At 45.4% G+C, this 19,352-nt stretch overlaps 1 protein-coding gene across 1 annotated transcript; it reads left to right on the top strand.

Moving 5' to 3' along the window:
- Positions 1-2,000: 2,000 nt before the first annotated feature.
- On the top strand, positions 2,001-13,471 carry LOC125943881 (uncharacterized). The gene is made up of 4 exons (XM_049663437.1): positions 2,001-2,142; positions 3,656-3,779; positions 8,530-8,657; positions 13,196-13,471. The coding sequence occupies exons 1-4, from the start codon at positions 2,119-2,121 to the stop codon at positions 13,379-13,381; spliced, it is 462 nt and encodes a 153-aa protein (XP_049519394.1). The 5' UTR covers positions 2,001-2,118; the 3' UTR covers positions 13,382-13,471.
- The last annotated feature ends 5,881 nt before the right edge of the window (positions 13,472-19,352 follow it).

Here is a 19,352-nt window from a genome sequence, read left to right as displayed (position 1 = left end):
CTACTTCTTCCGACACACTGGAATTTATATCTGCTATTGGCAACTTCTAATTTGTTAACTCCCCTATTCTTGTCCGTTAACCACACGATCAATGACTGTCGGTACGCGCCACAAACCACATCCACCACGACGACGACAACGAAGGCGACGACGACATTCTTTGTTTGAACTGTGCTGGTCACTTTATTGTCTCCATCTCCCTGTGTACCCTCTGCCTTTGTTTTTACATAGGAGGATGGCTCGTGGCCTAACAGGGTAAAGATATATGGGTTCGGGAGCGAGATAAGGGAGGTGGTATTGTGGATCCTGCGGCAATAATCTTCGTACATGTGATAAAGGATACACCCCACAAGGTTCATTGACGAGTGCCCGTGGTGCACAGACATGCCCACACTAAAACACGTCACATGAGAGTTTCCCAAGAGGCCTCCGCACATAGACAGCCCAATATTACTGAAACATCCACTCATGAGGAATAGGCAGCGGGAGGCATGGCTTACGGACGAGGGCCGGGAGAGCCAATTTGCTCTTCTGGACCAAGCCCAGCGAGCCGCTGGTGCCAGTGGAGCCCTGGAATAGGGGCCCCAACCAGCGTGCCTTCTTTTATTTATTCATTTTCAATAAATTTTTACTCACTCACTCACTGATAAAGAATCCCAGCCACGCGGGATATAGCATACAGTAACATCACGGGTCGTGCTGCAATATTTTGCAAGGCTGAGGACTAGGCCCTAGGCTTTGAACATGCTGCTGTGTTGACGACCACTATTCATCGCATCACTATTCTTGTCATCATCGTCATATTCATCATCATCCATCTCTCTCTCTCTCTCTCTGTTTCCCTCTCCACCTTCCCTGGCGTAGAGGAGAGAGCGGATTCGAAGCTCGGGCCGACCTATCTGTGTTTCTATAAATAAATTCCTCTTGAGGACCAAGCGCCAACAGTCGAGGGACGATAGAACAACAGACAAACAAGACATCGGTGCTGCTCGCAACTAACAAACATTTATTAGACTAAAACAATCCATATATGGTCGTACACGTTCAATCGCACATGCAACAATACTACACCTTCTTAAAAAGATAAAAACACACCTGTTTACCGAATGAGTTGCATGCAGCGCTTCGTGTGTCCTTTGACCTTTTCCATGTGTCCGTGTCTGTCAGCGCTCAAACAAGTTCACAGGGTGGTTACTTGCTGACGCGGCCTCAAAACATTGGCTCATGCCCAAGATAGGGATTGCCCATACAGAAGGAAGCGAGACAGTACGAGGGCAAATGAAATAAATAAAAAGAAAATATTTTTGTTTCGGTTCGTTTTCCTTCACGGGGGAGGAGGGGCGTTGGTCAATTAAAAGGTTCAGTTGGTATTCGGAAAAGAGGTAATTTATTCTAAATACAATAAAATCATCCGAAATAAATGAGCGAAAAAATACCGTTCGAGGAGCATATCAAGAAAATCGCCCTGAAACACCTAAAATTTCATCCACGGTTTCCTGAAATGAGAAAACTGCCCACCAAAGGCAGTTTGCAGATTCTTTTGCTCAATAAAAAAAAGTTTACTCCCTCTCTTTCTCCACGGCTCCGACAGTGTCCAAGAGAGGAGACTCCCAGAGAAAGAATGCCGGAAATGAACATTTTCCTACCACGCTGTCTAAACGGTCTTTCTAAATTTTTTTCCTCTTAAACTTGAGAAACGGCGACAGAATGGGAAAAAAAAGTGATTGATCGGCACATCGTCGCCACAAATTTCGGACAACTTTTTTTTCTCCCTTCTTCAGCAAATATATCAGATTTACCCAAAGCTGGGGATTGTCCAGTGCTCTGCGACACCTAACACACGAAATTACTGCGGTCATGCAATTATCCTCCGTTGCACACTTTTTCTTCTTCCTTTGCTTTACCAGGCGTAATATAAATGCCTCTTCCCAATGCCATTCGATGCCATGACCGCCGTAGTGGGTACGCGCCGCCACTCCTGTAGAGGTTAAATCGCTCGTGCCTCCAGTGCACGTGCCGACGTTCTTTTTGCGCCCACAAAGCGTCTGACGCTCCGAGTTCGCGCACGAACAAGACATCGCTTTCGGTCCATCCTCGTTTCTCCAGCAGCCAACGCTGATGTCCGACTACGACGACGACTCCGTGAGTATACGTCGCATCCACCGAAACGATTTTCCTCGGGTGCGATTCGCCGGGCCCGTGGCCAAACGCGTGTAGCCGAACGCGGAACTTTGCTGACGTGTTCACACGCGTTTGCGAGGCGGACTCGCTCACTTCGCCATCGCAGTGTACGGCGAGCGCACTGCATTGTAGCGCGCCCGTCTCAATTTGCGAAAAGCAGTTGATGCAGTTCGTTCTGATTATTCGGCCTTTACGTGTGTCCGATCGAAGCCGCTTCTCGCTCGAAAAGTGAGGAGATATTTCGCCGGGAGCAGGGAAAGTAGCCCGGCCGGTATAGTTTGTGGACACGTCCGATTCTGCCCACCGGAGGACATGTTGTAGCTCAATGGCGCCGCGCTGTCGCGTCCGTGCTTAGAGAAAGTACGGTTGTACGACATAGTGCACACTATAGTAAATTTTTCTTTAGAGGAATTGTTGTTATACCATGACTTTTCTTGTTTTCATGTCGAACAACCTTCTTTATTATCACTCGTGACATATAGCGCAATTCGACCTGGTTAAATTTCCTATGGTAAAAATCTAATATGAAACGAATATTGAGGCACCATCCACAGAGACGTTGAAGAGGCGCGATATGACAGCTTGGCGGGAGACGCGCTCGAACGACACGTTGCGACGGAACAGGCGAACTGAACCGCGACGTCCCACATTCCTGGAACAAAGTGTTCAGTGCAAACAGGACAGAGGCAGGAAGAATCACTCTTAAACAGGACCACTTAAAACTGATTGTTTAGTCGTCTGAAACCCCCTATTGGACACGCGTACTTTTTTTTATCTTTCTCGGGTGACCGCTTTTCACCGTCTAACAATTGCTCTAGCTCAGCACAGGACGCGCCTGCATGCATCGGAACTTTATGCGCTTACGTGCATGCCGTAACAAATCGTAATCTATGACCTTAAAGAAAAAGAGAGAGAGAGAGAGAAAGGGAACCCGTCCGAAATTCGGCGTCATTTTCCAACCAGTGAAGGCGGTGCCACGCTGATACGTCCGTCTACTTGCAATTTGATAAAACATGCTGGAATTCCGCGTTCAAGCTTATTTTACGCCCGTCACGTCCTTGTCCTGTTCGCGCTGAAAACCTTGGTTTACGATAAACTAATTATAGCCTGTTCCCATACCTGTTGTGTGATCTGCTGCGCCACATCATGGCGTCGTGCAGCAGATCGCGAGGTCGAGCGTTCGATCCCTGCGGCGGCAGCCGCATTCCGATGAAGACTGAAGGCGAACAAATTTTTATTCTTTTAATCGTTGGGTACCGTGCTTTGAGCGCACTTTCACAGAACTACGGGCAGTAAAAATTAATTCGCAGCTCTCAATTACAACGCCCTTTGTAAGCTTGTGGGCAGTTTCGCGACTTTAAACCCCCATAATTTAGTATTCACCCAATTCCAAGGTTGTTCTGCCTCATTACATGGTGCTTCGCTTTCACAAAGGAAGTGTCGTATGTAAATCAGGCGCCGCGAACACGTGCAGGACACTGGGTTCCCACCTGAGGCGCCAACGGAGCCCCAGTCCGACGCCAGTGAGGGCGTCGAAGTCACGACCTTGCAAATCGACTCGACCATCATCTGGGAGGGGGAACTGGTCTTCGAGCAGGGTAAACGCACACGAATTCACTCATCTGCTGATACCTTATCAGCATTCGAGGGCTCGCGTATCAGATCAAGCTTTTCAGTGAATACCGGCAGACCAATCTTCCGTTTGTCCCTGTAATGCCAAACGTATCACACATGCTATACGTTGAGGTGGAAGTCTCAAAATGCTGGTGGCAATATCCCTAACCGATGCGCGAAAGCTAACGCATTGTCCATAGTTGCGCTTCTAATAAGCTGCAGAGCAAAGTTTGGCAGTGAATTTTTCAACAGACCAATTACTAATCAATCAATTAATGTACTAATTAGTCTTTTAGCGAAAAAAAAACGTTTCGTCATTTTATATTTGTAAGAATGTACTTTCTGGGGTTACAAATAAACCTGAACAAGTTGTTTGGATGTTCCTTGATGTGGAAATGTGTTTGGCCATTACAGGGTTACAGGGTTGTATGAAAATTGTCTCAAATAAAAGAGAAAGAGAGAGAGAGGGGGATTACGCGTATCGGCGCAACGCTTCGTATCAGTCACAATTTCTATCTCTCATTATGTAGAACAACTGGGTAAATTAGATCGGATGTCGGGGACGACCTAAGAGTGCAGCGGCAATATCGCCGCTGTATAAAACTCGAAGAAAATTTGTACGAATGCGCAAGCCAATTACGTTTCCTCGTTTCCGGGGTGTCAACGTGATGCGAACTTTTTCTTCTTATCTTTCTTTTTTTTTAATATCAGCGTCTCTCGAAAAATATATACAAGGTGGCGAAACTATCACAAAACCCCGATCGGAGATACGTCTATGAAACATACGGCGTTCTGTTATCAGTCCTCTTCTGTCACTAGGAAAATTTGCTATATAGTAATTACTTGGGTAATTATAGAAAACTATTTAGTCAACTTCGTAATTTTTAAGGTAATTTACTGACTTGCAATAGGGGAAGCTTTTATAGCGTCGACGTCCTGCGTTTTCCTTTTTTTTTTTTTTTTGTGGCGCTTTATTATATAGCGCGCGAAATACGAAAATCGCCACGTGATTTATTGCCCGCGTGCCACGACACCACCAATTTCAAAAGTGATTCTGATCGCGAGCTGCGCGTGTTATGCGCGATGATCACAGTCTACGCGATGACCTGTTGTTCCTCTGCATTCCGTATTTTCGCTATACTTCAAAATGGTCTCAAGCTGATAACGCGCGTCTAGGTCGTATACAGTGAAGTTTTGAGAGCAAAGCTTGTACTGAACACTTATAGGGTCGACTTACGCTTAATCCGCACGCGTGCGGACGTGCGGAAAACTTGATATGTCGCACGTATAGGTGCACAAATTTCGGTTTACGCTATAGGTCCGCACGGACAGTGTAAACCGAAAGTTGTGCGCCTATATGTACGAAATGTGCGGTTTCCCGCACTTGTGCGGAAGGCCGCGCGGACTTGAGCGCGAGTCTGCGCGTCCTTGGGCGTCGATATAAACTTCTCCTCTGTCCATGTGGCATGACATTCGCAGATCGCAACATGTAGCCTCCTAAATTGAATCATTAGAAAGTTAACTATAGCGAAAACTTGTTAAGCTACGTGAACATAGTGATTTGCCGAGAAGAGACAAATCTTCGGACGAGTAATATATATCCGGCTCATCCTGAAGAGTAATATATCTTTGCGATTGCAAAGATATATGTAGACTTTAAGAGATACCGAGGCTGGTTACGAGATACGTATGTGGGTCCTCGAAGTGTCTTGGCAATTGATTCATTGGTATTCCAGGTGATAGTTTTCCAAACGGTGCTTCGCGAAGCCTATCGATTGATTGAAAAAGTGTTTCTTCTCTTCGATTATACAAAAGGAAGTGGAGGAAGACGTAAAGGCACGAAACCTGACCAGAGCTCTTGCTAGCAGTCAACATTTCAAACGGGAGTTCGAGACAGATCTAGCTGAAACGTCGTTAGTAGGATTTGGGGACGGATATCACGAACCTCGTGCGAGCCTCAAAATTTGACCTGCTTGTATTTGTTTTTTCAGCGAATACCTCTCTTTAGTTCTTTCGGCTGTCTTCGTGGTAGGTCGGTGGTAGGTGCGTCGGTATAGGACTCTGAAAGCAAATATTCCTCTGATCTCTCTTGCTTTCTCTCTCTCCCTGTGGGCAATCATTGTCGATGGTTCTTGCACATTTTTTTTTCTTTACACGGGGCATTTGCCCTAAGGTGCGTGTACTACAAAAGAAAAACAAAAAGAGGAGGGGGAGGGGGGGGGGGGACAGAAATATCAGAGGACACCAAAGCACTTGCTATGAGTAGTGAATGTGAAAGCGTTTATGTCCGATTGAACGCAGCTGAGCGGTCGTTCGAGTTATGAACTCCTCGTGGGCAAGCGAGTGTGTCGAGACGATTGGCCAACGCGCCCTAGATAGCGAAAGGCCGATGCACTTCGAACAGCGACCTCATGCTACCTTGCCCGACTGTCATAGAATGTAATAGAGACACTCCTGAGTAAGCCGCAGTAATTTTGACGTCACCGCTTTCGTCACGCCGGGCTTGGAAGTGCAAATTTCGCTCCGAGTAACATGACGTCATAAAGCAGAGTGCACAGGCCTGCAATCTATGACGCGCTGGCTTAGCCCAGTGAACAAGACACCCACAGTGGAAGCCGTGGAGGCGGCCATAACGGGTGCGGCCCGCATTGAAGGCACCAGATTTATTGTGACAGACTCCATGTCGGCAATCAATAACTTCCGGTCTGGCTGCGTCGGCCTCCCTGAAAAAATAAGACTAACAGAACCGGAATCGATAGTCAAACTACTATGCGTTCCAGGCCATGAGGGTTATAACCCCGCTAATGAAGCCGCTCACCTCGCAGCCCGTGCAACCACAAACCGGGTAGAGGGGCAGACTTCACCAGGGAACCAAGCAGAAAAGTACCTAAGCTACGGAGACCGTCTTAATAGACTGAGCGAGGAAAGGCGCCAGTAACCCACACCTTGCAATGCTCTCCGTATAGGGAACAGTCAATCGCCATAAGAAGGGCGCAAACTAGATGTATCTGGAGATGTACCTTTTTGAAAGGTTTAGTAATTAGTATTGTCACCTGTCTTGCTAATAACTGTTTTAAAGGTTCTATCATCATGTTATGTGAAAAGGGGCTTCCAATACTGGTATACTGAAGCCAGTACTTTACCGCAGTAGAGTATCCATAACTGCTTTAGTTTTGTTTGTAGGCTGTTAATTTTAGTCCGATAAAAGCAAGCCTGATACGTTCGTGCACACATCCCCGTCCTCAAAGGATTGCTGGTGTTGCTGCTCTGTTAGTTGTGCGTGTACAATACACTTGTCCGAATTGCGTGAGACCCATGGTCGCGGGCCGGTTTTCGACTTGTAGAAAGCCGCCTTTCTTCTTTCTTTTTTCTTTCTTTATTTTTTTATTTTTTTGCTAAGTTTGTTCTTTGTGATACTGGAACACCATACAATGAAACGAAATAAATCTTTATCTGGAACTTCAGGTCCATCAGGTTTTCTTTTCATTTCTGCTTAATAAGTAAAATCTCGTTGAACGATGTTGAAGGGGGAGCCAAATTACTTCGTCGTACACATTATTGCATGTACAGCAATATCAACTGCACGGGGATTTCAAGGGGAAATTCACTTACTTCGTTATATTCTTTGTTTCGTTATATTCAGTTTCGTTATTTGCCAGCAAATCTTCATGTATCGCTTGAGGTCGATAACGAGATTTAGCCCCCTCTCCACTGCAATATTGCCCCTACGAATGAGCAACAATAATTTCACCCCTTCCGGGAAGCTCACTTAGAAACACTTACAGACGGATTAGGTAAGCAAGTTACGCTCGTAAAGTAATCTTTCGCAAGTATATTTTTATACATATGGCGGGAAAAGGTGAATTACTAGAAAAAGGAAGTGGAGCAGACTTTTTTTCCCCTTTAGCGCGGAAATTTCACGGCCGGTATGTCATTTTGACGCCAATTTCTCGTATTTTAGTTTTTAATAGTATCTTGTATTTGGGTGTTTTCTCCCATGAAAAGTGGTCGAAGCTCGCTACGTTTATTCTAATTGGTTCTATTACAATGCAATTAAATGCATCTTTATCTCGACAGCCATCATCACCCGCCTATTTTTATGTCCACTGCAGGACATAAAATGTTATAACAGATCGCCTCTCCCAGCCGTCTCCAATCGCCCTTGTGTCGCGTCAGCGGACCCCGTCTTAACGCCTGCAAACTTTCTAGTTTGATCCCACCACCTAATTGCCTGTGGTCCTCGACTGCGTTTCCCTTCTCCTGGCATCCCTTCTGTAACTCTAATAAACCAGCGGTTATCTGCCTTGTGCCTCGCAAGGCCTGGCAAATTCAATTCCTTCTATCTAATGTTAACTCCAATATTAGCTACACGTACCCCCGTTTGCTCTCGAAACTTCTCGAAACTTGCCAAGCTGAGTCTGATTCGCAGCCGATATTTGCCGACAAAAAAATTAACTAGGCCCATGCAGACATTGACAAAAACCCATGACGTCACGAAATCATGACGGTGCTCAAGCTTCAAAGCGGTTTCGCCACTCGCGCTTTATTGCTGCGTCCTTCCTCGCTTACCAATCGATCGCTTACCAATCTCACGGTAACAACGTGCTTGTTTCTTTATTGCTTTTAATGTCTCTTTTGTTAATGTCGGTAATCCAAGTCGGAAGGCGTGCAGCAATTAGTCAACGCGCCGTGTGTGTCCTTCAGTTGCATGTATACGACTCGTCTTGCGCGCAGCAGGATACGCGGATGCGTTCGCCAACCTGGTCGCCGAGACGGTCCGGGAGATGGGCAGCCCTCGTCGGCTGTCGGCCAGCGAGCAAAGTGATGACGACAGCTACGACGAGGACGACGACGAGGTGAAGGTACTAATATGCCAGTTCCCGATGCACTTACTTTCAACGAGTATGCAGGTGCGTTTCGCTTAACTTGGGCCAAACGTTAAAAATACGCAAATGCTATATATATACGTATCTGCGCAGAACTGAGGTAATCTTGTTTGCCGTCGCGTGGAGATACTCCGATTGTTTCTTGCATGCCGCCTAACTGCATAATTAGTCTGAATCAACTTCTCAAGTATTGTAATTAGATGAAAAGTGTCAATGAGAAAATTGTAGAGCAACATGAAGAATAACTCCCGTTAGAGCTTTCAGTTGATGGTAGTTTTGGCACGTAAAACCTCATCAATTAATTTTAATTAATTAAGACTAATTATCTAATTAGGCGGAATGGAGAAAATATGTGAGTATCTCCAAGCGACGGCAAACAACGTTACCTCGGTTCTCCCCAGCTATGTAGCATTTGCATATTTTTTTTAATGTTTGGCCCAAGTGAGACTCCTTGTACATTCGAGAAGCGCGATGGGACGATGACAAGAAAGAAAGCACGACGGGACTAACGCTGACTGACGACTGCATTGGAAGAAGCGCCGGGCGTGATAATCCGGCAAAGTTTAGTTGGAAGTCAGCGGTGTAGTCATGCTGTAGTGCTTGTCACAATTTGTCCCATCGCGCTGCTTCAACAGAGGTTTCAAGCTTAACCAACTCGCCCAAAACCAGATTGTTCCTCAACAGGGGCTTCATTTCGCCGTTCGTGTCAACCGGTGGTACCGCAGCTGTCGGCACCGTTTGCTGCCGTTTCGTACGGAGCAGAAACATCTTGGAGTGCTTTCAAGGTACTCGCGGGAGTAGCGCGAGGGATTGCGCTTACAGCGCGAAGGTCGAATTCGCGTTGGTCGCAACCTTGTTGGTCGGTGACACAATTCATAACTGCTGTACTACAAATTTACCTGGCCATACGGTTTGTAGTCAAATCCTTGACTACATCGTGGAAGAAAAATCAAGAAGACACGGCGCTGACTGCGAACTGACGCATTCATTTCTTGGAAATAAAAACTATTTCTCTTTCTTTTGATAAGCTACAACAGCAACACAATGGTACACAATAGTACCTTCAGTGTTTTTATTTATCATTTCTTCAACTTGTTGTACTTTATCCCTCTGTATACAGTGAACAATACACATGTGGCACAGATTTATGCTGATTTTATACCGTAAATCGAGTGGATATAATGAAATAGTGGTGATGAACTGTACCAACTTTTATCCCTGAATTCATCTATACTAAAGTTTTTAGTAAGCTGCATGCACAGTTTTCTTGCGCTTTTCTGACAGTTGTCGCTAGCAGCAATAATTCTTTTTTTTTTCTGGTTTCGGTTGCATCGCGACGTCGTCTTCAAGGTAAATAATCTTGGACAGATCAGAAAATTGAAATGCCCAAGAAATTCGAGTGGATTCTCTTGTTTCATTGAAGTCCCATACAGAAGGTTAAATACATCGTAGCAGCTTGTTTTTGTGTATATTAAAGGAAATTGAGAAAAAAAAGCACAGATTTGACGCCGCCATACCATCAGGGCTATGCAGGGTGTTTCAGCGAACTCTGTCAAAATTTATTTAAGGTTGCCTGTGGCAGATAGCCCAATTCTGGTTTATGAGCGGGTCTACTCGAAGAGTCGGACATTACTTGCACAAAAAATTGAAATGCATAATCTACTTATCAACAAAAATTCCCTAATTAAGTTTTGAACTAATTACCTGATGGCCCATATTGCAATTTACAAATTGTAGCCGTGGAGTTCGCAAGGCGGATCCACTTGGTACGCATTCTCGGGATGACGCAAGTTTCGAGAAATTAATTCCCGAATTTGCGGAGAAATGCATTGGCGTTCCAGTTAATTTTGTCTTCAATGCATAAAGCGACGTTTTTTTTTAAGAAACTGAGGTACCACTCGGTCAGTGGTACCGAGTGGTACCTCATCTGATGTTCGAGCGTGCACGCAGACAGAACATACGGTGGCGCCATCTGCTGGAATCACTCCGTTACGTAGAAAACGAGATAACACATGATACCGGCTCCGAAGTTTTCGGCATCGGTTAAATCCGAGTATTTGCATGTATTACGTGTTGCACGTGTGGCGTCTTGGCTGCAAAACAACGTAGTGCGTACATCACAGGGGGTGTGCATAGGGCAGCAAAGGCTTTTAGCGAGCGAGCAACCTGGTGCTCTCATATTGGCTCTTCAGTTCGCATCATCTTTCATAAAAAGTGGCTATGTATACGTACTTCTGCCGCAACAACAGTGCCGTTCACAGCATTCATTGCGGGGAGTGCGGCTTGCCACTTTCGCCAGAACTTTCTCGGGACGATTATTTCACACCTCTCTGTATAATGCGTGGAATTTCAATCGCTTATATTTTTGTCTCCTCAATCCGTGCTTCTGCCGTGTACGTGACTTTATCAGACAGTGACTTTATCAGAAAGTGACATTATCATCAAGCACCTCGCTGCCGCTTCGTTTTGGGGTATACGTACGCGTGAGAACTCATACCGGGCTCGGTCAAATACGCCCGGCACTGCGGCACCGAGCAGTAAACGATGCTGCTGCAACTAAATTGCTGCCTTGGCAATGAAAAAACGCTACTACAATCAAGGCTCCGATTGCCCAGCCAGCGAGCTGCGTTGGCTCTGCGGCGAAGGCGCGAACGCGAGCCACGGGATGGCACTACGTCATAGCGATAGCAGCGCCGGTCTCTCAAGTGGTGGCCCTCGAGGCCAATACGCATGTGCACCATTATTTGCTTAGTAAACAACTAGCAAAAAGTGCTGAAATTTACCATTTGTTTCTAGAGTTATTTAATACACGCTTATAAAACATTTAAGTCCAATGAATATAAAAAAATGGGGCCGCATTCATCTTTTAGATACGATTGGAAACGTTACAGTGCGATTAGCAATCTATCTTTTAATTGGTGTGTAATTGGTGATGTGCATACGTTATGTGATGATTATTATGAAGAGCATCACATACCCAATGGTACATACCCAGCCATCCGAGTTGTCGTGAAATGGAAATGGTTTTAGATCTGGGCATAGATGTATACCTGGACGTGCGCGAAGCATGCAAAGAGTGCTGATCGAATTAGAGATAATGCTTAACAAAGGGTTATCGTAAAGAAGCTTCTATTCCGAAAAATGAACGAACCAGATGGGAGTCGGCGCCAAGTTTTTGTCCCTTTCTTTTGTAGAAGTTCCATCTCCGAGCTGTGTAATTGTGTCCATCCAACATGTAGTTGGATGGACACGATGGATAACGACTTAGTTGGATGGACAAGGACTAGCCAAGCATGCACCTTGCTTATGAAGGAGGTGCTGCAGACCCGTCCTGCAATAATAACGGTGGCCTGTCGCCAAGTGTGTAGTTTAGTAAGATGAAATGCGGATCGAATGACGCGTGCACATAAAAAAAAAAGATAAACGAGGTGGAGTGATCATCACGAGACGCCAGTTTAGAGATTGATGCGTTTTCGATTTCGCAGAGATTTTGCTTGAGCTAGTTGGTCAAAATTGGTGGTGTAGGTATTACGGCACGAAAACGCGAGGACACGGAAACACACACCGACAGGACGTGCGCCGACTACAGCAACTTATTTTATCTCTGGGAAGAGGCAAGCATTTAGTACCGACAATCGTTATCATTTATCCGCGTTTTCATGCACGCGTTGTAGAGAAGTGAAGCTTTCGATTCGCTGCTGGAGTAAAATCAGTTGGTATACCGCTTTCGCTTTTCAAAGTGTAGTGTGCTTTGACGAGAATTATAAACTCGGTGTTGGCAGTAAAATACTCGTTTTAACGATACCTAATATTTGAGATTGATTGTAGAATACTTCGCAGCGTAGGAAAACACCGGCGAGCCTTTGCCAAAAAAGGCCGAAGTGGTCATATGGGAAACGAAAATAAGTATGTTTGGTGCTAAAAGTGGTATAAATGGTAAATTCAGTACTAGGTCAGCCTTGAATGCCGCAACGGACAGTGAGTCATCAGTATAGGTGTTCCACTGGCTAAAGGTTGTAACACTGAGTATTTTCTGGCAGCAAGATTGGTCACGCGTCGTTCCAGCATTGGCTGCAACGGTAGGCCACACACTTTCGTCAAACGCCACCATCGGGGCCCCACGTAGATGCCAGCTATCTTTTTCTAATATACTTCCAAGCTTGGCTCAGTGTTTGTGTGGGCCTGGGATAATGCATCGAGAAAGGTGCGTACTTAGGGTCTTTGGAGTTTGCAAAGCATGCGCCGCACTGCTGCAGTGACCCTTCATTCGTGTTACCTGCGCGCCAAGTAAAACGGCGCAAAAAATAGGAAACAGAAATCGCAGGCACCAGAAGCCAGCAACCACGGGCACCAGAAACTCTGGTGCAGTGCCGGTGCGCCTGGCGGTGTCTCCTACCCTGTGTCCCGTTTTATTTTGTGCACGTGACACTGATCGTCGAGCAAAACCAAACCTGCCTAACCTTAATTGTCCTGTACCTCTGCTCTCCCACGTGACGCATTAACACGTGATTCAGGAGGACGAGGATCCCCTTGACGCCATCTCGCGCAATGACGAGACCATCCGCCGTCTCGAGGAGCTGGTGGAGCAGGGAGAGATGATGATGGCGGAGCTGCAGACTGCCGTCGTCGATTTGCTGGTCGCTGCCCGCAGGCCGCGGCTGACTGCGCGCCGTCGCTTGGGGTCCCGCCGTGCCCCGTAGCGTCACCGCCGGCGTCAGCGCCACCTGCGTGGCTGGGCTTGCTCGTCCTCTGCTCGTCTGGGCTTGCACCAATAAAATCACCGCGTTGGGCTCCCACAAGACGACTCTCTCTGTGGTGTTTGTTTTTTCCAAGTGGATCTTTATTAGTTAATGGTAGTATTTAATGGATCTTTATTAATGCGAAAGCATTATGTGGCTCATGAGGCGGAAAACCCGGCGTTGGCGTTACCACGATGGTCCAAAAAGCCCAAGTGGTCCAAGTGAGTGAGATGGCCCAAGTGAGTCAGTCGAGGCAGTTGATGACGTCAATTAAGGCAAAGTTAATGCGACGTTAATTAAGGCAGAGTGAATTAAGGCGAAGTTTTATTATTTTTTTTTTATTTAGCAATACTGCAGACCACCGTGTGGTCCATGCAGGAGGGGCTATACAGTGATTACAGAATCATAGAGAAAAAAAAACATCGAAAACACAGCGAGAAAGCAAAGTAAGAACAATAAGAAAAAGGGAACGCAAGAGAAACATCGATTACAATGACGGTACACCATACAAATTTTCCAGTTCGCGTACAAAGTCATTGGCATCAACAACATTGGAGGGTAAGGCATTCCATTCGGACACAGTTCTAGGAAAAAAGCTGTATTGATACGATTTTGTTTTCGCGAAAATTGGGGCAAGTGACCTACTGTGGGTGTGTCTAGTTTTCCTAGTTGAGTGGGGACGTACACAATCAGGAATAATTACTTTTGTATTTCCGGTAAGACACTTTTGAAGAAAAATCAGCATACTGATCTTTCTACGCGATTCTAACGATGGGATGTTATGTTGCTTCATTAGTAAGGAAGGCGAGTCAGTCATCCTATATTTATTAAATATGAAGCGCACTGCTTTTCTTTGGACACGTTCTAGTTCTTTCACATCACTTTTGTTGTGGGGGTCCCATACAATTGAAGCATATTCTAATTTAGTTCTGACGAAGGTGTTATACGCTAGAAGCTTAACACTAGGAGGTGCGGTTTTCAGTTTCCTTTTGAGAAACCATAACTTCTGCAGCGCAGAGGAACAAGTAGCCGATATATGTGTTGACCAGGTGAGTTTGTTAGTGATAGTCACACCCAGATATTTACATTTGTCAACCTCCTGTATATCACACTGGTTTATAGAGTAAGTGAACGTGCTAGGAATTTTCTTTCTTGTAATACGCAGAAGTACACTTTTTTCAGTGTTTAACTCCATGTCCCATCGAATGCACCAGTCCCCAATAGCCTGTAGGTTTTCTTGTAGCAGTACATGATCGTTTGGAGCACTAATTTCTTTAAAAACAACGCAGTCATCCGCGAACAGTCGGATGCAAACGCCATTATTAATTAAGTCTGCCAAGTCATTAATATAAACTAGAAACAATAACGGTCCCAAAACACTTCCCTGGGGCACTCCAGAAGTCACATACAGCAGTTCTGAGGAGTGATCCGAAACTTGTACGAACTGCCGCCTGTCTCGAAGGTAGGCGCTAATCCATTTAACAACATTTGACGGAACACCCAAATATTCCAGCTTCCGTAATAGCTTCCCATGAGGCACTTTATCGAATGCCTTCGAAAAATCTAAGAACAAGGCATCCACCTGTCCAGTCATGTCAAGGATATGTGAAAAATCGTGTACTGTTGTTACAAGCTGTGTAACTGTAGACATGTTCTTTCTAAAACCATGTTGATATGGTGATAGTGCATTGCGTTTTTCAAGAAAATCGATAAGGTACTTTGAAATGACGTGCTCCAACAACTTACAACATGTGCTTGTAATAGATATGGGCCGATAGTTATTCACAGACAAACGATCGCCTTTTTTGTGAATGGGAGTGATGCGCGCTAAACGCCAGTCGTCCGGAATTTCGCCTGTGGCAATTGATAAACTGAAGAAATCTGTCAGAAAATGAGATATCTGCTCTGCGTACCGATGTAAGAAAGCATTAGGGATACCATCCGGCCCTGACGGCTTTTTTGGGTTAACATTAAGGAGCATAGATAAGACGCCTTCATGCGACACTGCTAGATCGTCAGCTAAGCATGAATCACTGCTCTGAGGTGCATAACTATCGCCTCTCGAAAAAACGCCGTGGAAGTAATGATTAAAATGCTCTGATATCTGTCGAGCATCAGTAGCTACCATGTCACCAATTTTTATTTTAGAAACATCCTGTCTGCCTTCCTTTAGAAATCGCCAGAATTTTTGGCTGTCGCATTTAATAAACTGAGAAAGACAATTATTAAAGTAAGCGCTTCGGGACTCTCTTAATTTCATTAGTAGGTTTTGTTTCAGTTCAAGATAATTAGGGCATGACACTTTTTTTTTGCTTGCGGAGCCGTTTAATTTTACGCTTTGTATGAATAATATCCCTAGTTATCCAAGGGTTTACACGTCGCTTCTTAAGGACTTTGGTAGGTGTAAATCTTGTAACGCAAACATTTATCGCATCCCGGAACCTCACCCATGAAGTCTCAATGTTGTCAACTGCAAAGTCAAGATGTATGTCTAGGTAATCAATCACTGAAACGTCATCGGCGTTATGAAAGTCCCGAACGAATGAAGAATTTTCCCCTAGCTTCGGCCTATTGCTTGTTAGCTACCAACAAAAATAAATTAGATCGTGATCTGAAATTCCTGGCTCCACTGATGTTGAAGCACCGTTAAATATTTCTGTTATGAATAATAGATCTAGGATGGATTTACCACGTGTGCACTGACGAACCATCTGCTCTAAATTTAAACAAAACATCAAATCCAATACAACATCAATTGTTGTGGAACATCCATATTTTAATTGGTCCCAGTTAATTTCAGGAAGGTTAAAATCACCCGTCAGGATCACATTTCTATCGCGTAGGCTAAGTAAATGTTCGTGCAGTTTTGACAAGTACACATCATTTGAGTCGGGTGGGCGGTATACAGCACAAAGGAAAAATTGAATTCCACAAAAACACACGTTTAGCAGCAAACTTTCGTGGTCAGCAATTTGATCTCCAACAATAATATCGACAGAATGTTTTGCAAGAACAGCCACGCCTCCTCCTCGAGAACCCCTGTCTCGCCGATACAAGCAGTACCCTGGTGGTGCAATTTCATCATCACGTATATTTCCATGAAGCCAAGTTTCAGTGACCACGCAGATATGAGGGTCATATAAGAGTAACAGGGATTCAAGTGCGTCCGTTTTATTCACCACACTTCTAGCATTTAGCGAAATGAGGCGGAGCTGTTGTGGTTTCAATTGCTAGCTCTGGGACAATGGGGCGTTTTTGCTTGGTATTGCTTTGCGTGTCATAGTAGCATCGTCCCATGCGTACAACTGATCATCGATGCGCAACTTATCATTTACCAAGCTTATTCTTTTGCCTTCACCTTTATCATCTTTAGCGCTGGCCCAAAGCAGCTTACGTTTACGAACTGTGTCTGCGCAGTAGTCGTTTTGTAAGTATACGTTTGTACCACTCAGCTTTCGTGCATTACGCTGCACTGCTTCTTTTTCCCTGTAGTCTTGGAAGTACAAAATAATGGGCCTGTTTGCCCGAGGTTTACCAAGCCTATGAATGCGACCAACAGAAGTGCAGTTGACACCGAGCTTTTCTGCAAAAATTTCCTTGATTACTTTTTCACGCAAGATTGACTCGGACTCATTCGGTACGCTTGGTATGCCAAATACTATCAAGTTCGATCTCCTGCTTCGATTTTCTAAGTCAATTAGTTTAACATAGGCTGACTCTTGAGTCACCTGAATTTTGGAAATAGCTGATCGTAAATCGCCAGCCGCATTTGTCGCCTGGTACGATGGTTCTACTTTTTCTTCTACTTTGGTCAGGCGAGCTTCGAAACTTGATAGTCTATTTTCTGTTCTCTCAAGACGGCTCTTCAAGTCAGCAATATCAGCCCTTATAGCCTGTTGACCATCCATAAGCTTCTTAAACATATCTTCAACAGATGGCCCAGGATTTTCCTCTACGTCGCCACAGAGCAACAATTTACAAGAACAAAGACACTCATACGCTATGGTAATGCAAGTTTGTGGGCACGGCAGAATAACTAAAAATCTCTCATCGCTACGTACAGAGTAGGGGTAACTAACCTGCACGAAGCAAACAAATCGCATGGTTAGCGATCCTAGTCGATGCGCTTCGCCGTGCCCACTGACGAGATCCTTGTAAGGCACTTGTTTTATACTGTTGGCACCCGTTGACGTCACGAAGCCCTGTTTGGTCCATGGAACCAGAATGCTCGTGACAGTGACGAAGTTCCCAGCACGATTGTCGGCGAGATCTTGCGGCTTCAAAGGCAGAACTTCCGGTGTTGGTGGTGCCCCGCCGAGTGCAAGAAACAAAGCCTGCACGAAGCAAACAAATCGCATGGTTAGCGATCCTAGTCGATGCGCTTCGCCGTGCCCACTGACGAGATCCTTGTAAGGCACTTGTTTTATACTGTTGGCACCCGTTGACGTCACGAAGCCCTGTTTGGTCCATGGAACCAGAATGCTCGTGACAGTGATGAAGTTCCCAGCACGATTGTCGGCGAGATCTTGCGGCTTCAAAGGCAGAACTTCCGGTGTTGGTGGTGCCCCGCCGAGTGCAAGAAACAAAGCCTGCACGAAGCAAACAAATCGCATGGTTAGCGATCCTAGTCGATGCGCTTCGCCGTGCCCACTCAACTGAGGTTCAGTAAGGCAGTCTTAAGAGAGTTCATTACGACACTCGAACCCGCTCCCATTGGCGGTAGTCGAACCCATGATCATTGGTGTAAGTTAAGACATAGTTAACTAAGGCACACGAACTCGACCTTTGGAGGTCGCAATGCTTTCGCATTCATACCTATAGGGATCCCTAAGTGCCTCTTGAATTTTTTCTGCAAGTATATACAGAAAATTGAATTGAAGCTGAAGGCCATTCGGTCCGACGTGGCGTCACCACGAGGAATGTAGAGATTGAGTGGCAGAAAAACGTTTAACAAAATAAATGCAGCCAACAGTGTTGTGACATATATACGAAATACAAATGTTAAATGCAGCAAAGAATATATTAACATAAACACAAAAAATCACATCATCTGACCCTACGGGCAACCATGGCGGGATGCGAAAGCATCGCGGGGGGTGCGCATCGAGTTTCCGTTTCGTTTCACTTGGCAACATAACCCAGTGAAAGTTAGAGTGAGAGAATGTATTGACCCTTTTCGCGGAGCAGTTTGCTCTAGAGGAACGAGATGGCGCTTTCCGTGGTGCGCCATACGTTGCCTCAGTGAATGCGCACGAATACGAAACCATTACTGCGTCTACACTGTGCGATCAGCTGCCGAAAATGCAACTGGGTGTGCGCTAATGCACTGTGCCCAATTCATACTGCAAAATGTGTAACGATAAAGGGAAGACGTGTGCGGTAGTTCGCTGCAAAAATAGTGATTCACATATTAATGAATGGAATCAACCTGTGTCGCCGCTGCTACATAAGGACTGCCTGTGTTGGCGCCCTTCGCGATGCACGGCTTTCCTCAAGGATAAAGAAATATAATTCATCCACCTGCGCTGTATAGCTAACCTCCAAAGAAAGGACTTCAATTCCGGAACGTCGGCACTTGGGAGTGAGTACCGCTCGTTACAAAATGAAGTAGTGCCACTTACTGGGATTGTAAGTTTCCCGCACGTTATCTACACACATCCACCCTTATTCGCACGAAAACTTACGCCCACCCTATCGCCAACGTGTGAGCGAATAGGCGCACACTTGAATCAATGTGCCGAAGCATGAGTGACGGCAACTACACCGACAAGACACGAATGCTGGAAGCTGAATGTTTCGTGACGGTCCACAGAGTAAGCGAGGGACTAGCGATAATACGTCTTTGCTACGGGCTACCACAAAGTACAGAACATTTAAATTCCAAGCTTTGTGCGCAGCAAGAACAAATGTATCGCAGTAGAGCATACCCGCG

This window comes from Dermacentor silvarum, chromosome 3 (genome assembly GCF_013339745.2).
Source record: "Dermacentor silvarum isolate Dsil-2018 chromosome 3, BIME_Dsil_1.4, whole genome shotgun sequence".
NCBI lineage: Eukaryota > Metazoa > Arthropoda > Arachnida > Ixodida > Ixodidae > Dermacentor > Dermacentor silvarum.
Note: the sequence above shows the minus strand (reverse complement) of the source record. Positions and strands in the feature narration are given on the sequence as shown.

Bases quoted from the DNA above. Each gene is read 5' to 3' on its own strand.
- LOC125943881 (XM_049663437.1), top strand. From the start codon at position 2,119: ATGTCCGACTACGACGACGACTCC. The intron at 2,143-3,655 runs GTGAGTATACGT...GAACACGTGCAG, and splicing joins CCGACTACGACGACGACTCC to GACACTGGGTTCCCACCTGA. The intron at 8,658-13,195 runs GTACTAATATGC...CACGTGATTCAG, and splicing joins AGGACGACGACGAGGTGAAG to GAGGACGAGGATCCCCTTGA.